Source organism: Emydura macquarii, unplaced genomic scaffold, assembly GCF_026122565.2.
Source record: "Emydura macquarii macquarii isolate MOO-44397 ecotype Brisbane River unplaced genomic scaffold, CSIRO-AGI_Emac_v2 contig_1253, whole genome shotgun sequence".
In the NCBI taxonomy this organism is placed as follows: domain Eukaryota; kingdom Metazoa; phylum Chordata; order Testudines; family Chelidae; genus Emydura; species Emydura macquarii.
This window is the reverse complement of record NW_027131390.1, coordinates 33,912,336-33,919,348: the sequence shown is the minus strand read 5'-3', so window position 1 is coordinate 33,919,348 and position 7,013 is coordinate 33,912,336. Positions and strand designations below refer to the sequence as shown.

General features: G+C 47.4%; 1 protein-coding gene across 1 annotated transcript in view; it reads right to left on the bottom strand.

Annotated features, from left to right (window-relative positions):
* Positions 1–2,045: 2,045 nt before the first annotated feature.
* Positions 2,046–7,013, bottom strand: part of CENPI (centromere protein I) — a 44,516-nt gene continuing 39,548 nt past the window's right edge. Inside the window, exons 20-21 of the mRNA XM_067548408.1 lie at positions 4,480–4,521; positions 2,046–3,430 (exon numbers count right to left, since the gene is read on the bottom strand). Of these exons, the coding sequence (XP_067404509.1) occupies positions 3,299–3,430; positions 4,480–4,521 (174 nt within the window). The 3' untranslated portion in view covers positions 2,046–3,298. The remainder of the gene's footprint in view (positions 3,431–4,479; positions 4,522–7,013) is intronic.

Genomic DNA, 7,013 nt, shown 5'->3' with positions numbered 1-7,013 from the left:
GTTCCAGTGCCTTGAGCCCAATCCTGTAACTGCTGATGCACATGCTTAACTTCTGCACAGTAAGTCCATCCCACTGAAGTCAACGGAATTACCCACATGCTTCAACACATGTGCAGTTGACTGCAGGATTGGGCTGTTATAGAGCTCCTGGGTAATCCTTTGCTGGATCCACACCACCATTACCTTCACGATTCTCTAAAATAATGTCTGGTAGCAAAAGTCAGCACCAGAGACCAGTAATTATCTCGAGAACTTCACTGATTTTATTATATATGTAAACTGTTTCGAAAAGCCAAATATGAAGAAACCACAGTGTCTAGGGCTTAGAGTAAAAGCACTGGGAAGAACCTGAATTCTAATCTTCAGTGAACCAGCTGCTGGTTGCGTGATCTGAGAAACCACTTTCCTCCCCCTTCAGCCTACTCAGCTGGAAACCACTGCGTGAAAATCAGTGCATTAAAAAAGAGCCAGGTACTGCTAGCTCTGAGCTGAGCTTTTCTAGAGGGAAGAAGTGCACCAGGACTCTGTTCTACCTTTCAAAATCATCATCATGAAGAGCGAGCTTGCTTCTGCTCTTTGTTCTTTAAAGATCATGTGCCTCCCATGGCTGAAAAACAGATGGAACCCGCCTCACCCCTCCCACTCAGAAGCTGCCTCACCACAGAAACAAGCAGCTGGCCTGGGTAGCAAACGTTTTGTGTGGACAAAGTAGGACACTTGACCAGCTGGGTTGATCCCCTAATTAACATCTTCATTCTTCTCTTTTGTTCTGTGGGCAAAGATCAGCAATAAATCATTTTGTCACAGTGTGCAGGAGGTTACTACCTAGCCCTGGGGTTTATAACGGAGCATTAACTCAGACAAAGGCAGAAGCAGGAGGAAATGGTGGTTAAAGCAAGTGCGAGGGGTTAACTCAATTGATATGGGTACTGAAGCAAGCACTAATCGTTGTCCTTTGGTACCAGTTACATGCCATTAGAAGACTTCATGAGCACACACATTGGCAGTTGTTAGAGCTGCTATCCAAGCCTCAGAGGTTCAATTTTCTGAGTGGCTACAGCTGTGCCACCTTCTAAATCCTTGGGTCCTGATTTATTCATAGAATTAGGAATGCAAAATGCAAGCACAGGGAAGTAGGCCAACAAGAGAATAGAAAGCAGGAACACAGAGGAACCAGTTTCTTCATTCCAGCAGAAAACAGGTTGAAATTGTTAACTCTTTCAGAACAGGCCAACCAGCTCTGAGAGGCCAGCACGGGCTAAGGAATGAGAACCCACTGAATTAAAGACAACGCACAAATAGAAGCCTCTCCCCACAACAGAAAATTCTAATTCGCAGATATCCTGAGCTAAGATGGCTTCAGAAATCAATTCAGTCTGATAGTCTGAGGCATCTGCATTTCCAGATGCATTTGGTCAGATCAATATGCCTGACATTGGAGGGGTTAGGGGCTCTTGGCTTCCAAACCAGGGACCAGATCAGATGCTCAGCTGATATAAATCAGCATAGCACCACTGAAGTCAGTAGAGCTATGGCAATAAATACCAGCTGAGGGTCTGATCCTGTAACTTGAAATCCAGTCCAATGCCTACATAGTCTTCCTAAAATGAAATTTCCTTCTCCCCATGCTTTCCAGATCTGACCTGCAGGCAAAGTTCAGTAACCAGGTAAGAGAGCCCCACCTGAGGGGATACTGGAGCAGTGAGGGTGTCACTAGGATCCATTCTGGGCCATGAGCTACCCTTTAAAGAAGGATGAGGAAGTGTCTTTTCCTATTAGGGCTCCATGAGGGGACCTAGTTTTATGCCCCACAGGAGGGGAAAAAAAGGCCTCAAAACATCACTAGTTAGCTTCTAATAAAAGTTTATTCTGTCAAAGTTATTCTGAAAGTCCTTCAACAAAAAGGTTCTCTCCACCCCTTTTCACCCCCCCCCCCCGGGAAAATAGGCCCCAGCTGGCTGGCAGGAGCCAAACTGAGGACCAAAAGGATATGTGGCTGGTGTACATAGCCATTGATGAAAGTAAAAAACGTTTTTCAGACCAACTGTTTGAGCATAAGAATTTATTAGCAAGGACATTAGCCTGCAACAGAATGACCCAAGGCTAATATGATATTGGAGACAAAAGAATAAGCAGGATCTTTCAGAGGCAACAAGTCACTATGTGCTGGTAACCATTCCTGAAAAAGGAAGACACCTCAACATTTCTGAAGCGTCTCCTTTCCAGAAGCAGAAAGAAAGTACACAGATTGACCAAGTTACTTGGAACCATGATCAGCGTTCTTTCCCCTCTCCCGAGCATGGAAGTTGCTGAAGAGTCCTGACCCTGCTTTACCTGACCACCAGCAGGAAGTTCACCCAAAATATCCAGCTGGGGAAATGGAGTTCAGTTTCTTTTAACTGATGAGAGTTTTAAAAAGCGTGGAAAGGAAGAAACATTTTGCAAGAGAGTTCCTCTGCAGTGGCACTTAGGCAATATTTTACACAATATAAATATATATAATATACAGTTATGTACATTGCTAGAAGCACAAAAGGGAAAACTGCATTTAGCTTTGTCACTAGAAAATAGTGAGCTGTTAGCAATGCCCCTCGGGTGCTCAAAGCATCCATAAAACATGAACTTCGGCACTAAATCTTCCAGCTGCCATTCGAAAATGTCCTAGACAGTGGTAAAGAGGAAAGCATCCTCAGGAGCTTTCATACTGAAAGCAAAATCTAAGGGGTTAGTTAGGCCAGCCTGTTACAACCTCTCAAAACCAGTATATATAGATACCACCACAGAAAATTCAGCAGGTTCCTTACAGTCCCCTGACTCCATATATACAGTACTCTAGAAAGGTGCGTGTGCACGCACACATGCACACACACGGTGTTCCTCATTACATACTGCAGAGGGAGACAGAACAGACCAGAGGTTGGGAATCACTTGTAAGTGAAAGAGCAATGCTAAGTGCCATAATGAACTAAAAAAAGCAGAAGTGTTCGCCGCTTAGTTGAAGTAGACATTCCAGTATGAGGAAATTTATAGTGAAAAGTGACATTGCACAGGACACAAGTGCAGCAGCATCACATCACAGAAGTTCAGTAGGGACAGCCAGATTCAGTGTGCTGTTGAATAAGGCCAGTTCAACCATTCTCTTTGTCCTTGTTTTCTTCAGGGGGTGCCAGTATCAAAATGTAACATGACTAGCTGCTCCGTCTACTTCTTCCCCTAGACAAGAGGTGTCAGAGGCAGGGCCTGCTATACTCTGCTTTCCTGGTCTGGACAATCAGAAGGATCCATATGAACCAATTTGTTACACCTGCATGTTTCCCGACTTGGTTTGGGAAATCTGGGAAACACGATTGATGCTGCTTTCGATGAAGAGTTTCAGGCCTTGGAACCCCTGCATGTACAGATACTCCAGATACCAGTTCCACCTCCTCCCCTATAGAAACAGAAATAGGGCAGTTAAGTGTCTGGGGCCATAGATGCAGTTGTACACCTTCCTTTTGCCTCAACCTGGAAATATGTAAAAGCCTGAATACACCTACCCTGCCACATGATAATGCACCTGTACAAAGATTACATCCCACTGCAGGCTCCCGAGTGACTGATGCCTCATAGGATCGAATACCAAGCCTTTTATCTGTAGGTCACCATTTAAAATCTGGCCTACCTTGATAGTGATCTAAACTCATTACCATTTGATAACTACTTAAATCCCATTTCTGGTAGACAGAAGCCCATTGGTTGTCTCCTTGGTAGGCCCAGCAAAGTGGCGGAGGACTAAATGAGCCATAAAACAGATCTCTTCTTCCCAGAATGAGAAGTTATCCTAGTTCAGGTTTGAGGCACACTGGCAGGGCAGCACAAGGGGGAAGTTTGAATCATCACTGCCCAGCCCATGCTGAACCTATTCAGTGGAGGATTTCTGTCTTTAGCACCATTCACTAGCAGTATGTTCACTTTATAATTAAAGAAAAGAATATACTGCTACCCCAGAGTATGAACAGTACTTAGACTGACAAGCTTAATCCATCTGTGAGAGTAGAATTTCCTCAGGAGCAAATTCTCCAATAATAAAGAGGTAACTAGAACTTCTCTGTCCTGAGGCTGAACTGATTGTAGGTCAAGGTGTATAAGTCTCAGTCCATGGCTGCTATGCCAGAATGCTCCCAGACCAAAGTACACAGTTCTAGTCATCAGGTAACACTGTCCTGTTTTTATTGTGAAGAGCTGGAGCTCTGTAGTGGACATAACTGAAACAAACTTCTCTGGGTCCCTGAGTCAGTCTTCATCTTTAATCTGGTCATGACACATGAGAACTCAATCAGAGCTTAAACCCTCCTTTCAGGCTCCTTAGTTCTTCTCCTGGACAGGTTATTTCTGAAGATGGTGAACAGCACTACTATACTCATTACTAACTTATAGCTAAATACAGCCTGTTTTCATAGAATATTAAAAAATAAAAAATTAAAAAATAAAATTCATTACCTTAATTAAGTTGAAGTTCAGCGTTTTATCTTCTGGCCAAGCCTTGTGGGGGGGGGGAAAAATATTAGTAAATAGAAGTCAGATCAAATTATACTCTCTGTCCTGAGTTGCCAGGCCTCAGTCCTGCTGAGTACCCTCTTCAGGCAGGAGCTCCATGCATGCAAGGAAACTATGGCACTTGTGAATATGCACTAGAATGGAGCTGTAGCATTGGACTCCTTAAACCAGTCCATAAATGGCAAGGTACCACCCAGAGCACTCTGCCAGAAGTCAATACTTCTGAGCAGAAACAAGGAATATTTATAGACTTGTTGAACTCTTGTGCCTCAAAGGCTCAAGATCCACCATCCAAACATTCTTCAACACTATCAAAGGGAGCTAGATTAGAGAACCCTGTGAGGTGTAGTTTATTGCCTCACTGTTTTAGGCACTGTTCTCTGAGTCTGCTGCAAAGCAGCGCCCTCTGGTGCCCTGGAAAGATTTACTCAACACTGGAGCACGTTTTCAGGAAAAGCTGTCACTACAGACAAGAACTTTTCCTCTCCTTTGTTTTCCTAACAACCTTTAAACCAGTTTGTGGTTTCCATGTAGAGAAAAACAGGGTTACTTACCAGTAACTGTTGTTCTTCGAGATGTGTTGCTCATATCCATTCCAATACAGGTGAGCGCACACCACCGTGCACTGGTTCCTGGAACTTTTTTCCTCTTAGCAGACCCCATACGGTCGGCTTAGGTGCCCCCTGGAGTACCGTGCTCATGCCGCGGTATATGAGGCACCGCCGACCCTACAGGCCCTCAGTCCCTTCTTTCTGCCGACTCTGACAGCGGGGACGGAGGGTGGGTGGAATGGATATGAGCAACACATCTTGAAGAACAACAATTACTGGTAAGTAACCCTGTTTTCTGCTTAGAGTGATTGCTCATATCCATTCCAATACAGGTGATTAAAAAGCCATACCTTAGAGGTGGGTAGGAGTTACTGGTGAGCTGCTCTCATCAGCCCAGCTCTGCCGAATCCTGCGTCCTCTCTCGCCTGCTGCACGATGGCGTAGTGGGATGTGAAGGTGTGCACCAACAACCAGGTAGCGGCTTTGCAGATGTCCTGCAGGGGCACTCTCTCCAGGAAGGTCACAGACGAGGCCTGGGCGCTGGTTGAGTGTGCTGAAACAGCTCCTGGAAGTGGTACATTTGCCTGCTCGTAGCAGCACTTGATGCAGGCGGTGATCCACGTGGAGATGCGCTGGGTAGAGACAGGTGAGCCCTTCATCCGGTCTGCCATTGCCACGAACAGCTGAGTCGACTTCCGGAACGGCTGTGTCTTCTCGATGTAGTAGGCCAGGGCTCGTCTCACGTCCAGCAAGTGCCATCTCCGCTCCTCCTCCGACCCATGCGGTTTTGGAAAAAACATGGGGAGGAAGATATCCTGATTATAGTGGAACTGGGAGACCACCTTAGGCAGAAAGGCTGGATGGGGTCTCAACCGCACCTTGTCCTTATAAAATACAGTGTAGGGGGGCTCTGAGGTTAAAGCTCTTATTTTGGAAACCCTCCTAGCTGAGGTAATGGCCCCCAGGAAGGCTACCTTCCAAGAGAGACAAGCAGCAGGCATGTAGCCACGGGCTCGAAGAGGACTGGAGCGGACCAGGTTTAGATCCCAGGGAGGCACCGGGTCACGGACCTGCGGGTAAAACCTCTCCACCCCCTTGAGGAACCTGACTGACATGGGGTGGGAAAACAGGGACCTCCCCTCTAGCAGCTGCTGGAAGGCTGAGATAGCCGCCAGATGGACCCTCAGGGAGGCCAACGCCAGACCCTGGAGCTTTAGGGGGAGCAGATACTCCAGGAACGCCGCAAGCGAGCAGCTTGGCGGGATGCCCCGGGACTCCACACAACAGGTAAACCATCTCCACTTGGCCTGGTACACGACCTGAGTGGAAGGTTTTCTGCTGCTCAGCAGAATCTGCTGGACCTGCGCCGAGCAGGCTCTCTCTCCCTCCGTCAGCCACAGAGCCTCCAGGCCATCAGGTGGAGGGAATCCAGGTCCAGGTGCAGAAGGTCGTAACACCTCGGGAGCTCCACGGGCAGTGCGATCGACAGGTCCAGCAGCATACTAAACCAATGCTGTCTCGGCCAGGCTGGGGCGATGCGTATTATGTCCGCTTTGTCCCTCTTGATTTTCAAGAGGACCTTGGGCAGGAGCGGAATGGGAGGAAACGCATACATGAGGGTCCCCTTCCAGTCTATGAGGAATGCGTCGAAGATGGAGCCCGGCTCGCGACCCCAGCGAGCAGAACCTCAGGCACTTCCTGTTCCAGGACGACATGAACAGGTCCAGTTGGGGAACACCCCACTTGCGGAAGATGAAAGTCACCACCTCCAGGTGTAGTGATCAGTCGTGGCGGGGTAGAAATGACCTGCTGAGGTGGTCTGCCTCGTCGTTCCTGACCCCCGGGAGGTGAGAGGCAGATAAATGAAAGTCATGCCTCACCGCGAAGTCCCACAGTCGAATGGCCTCCTGGCAAAGGGCCGAGGAG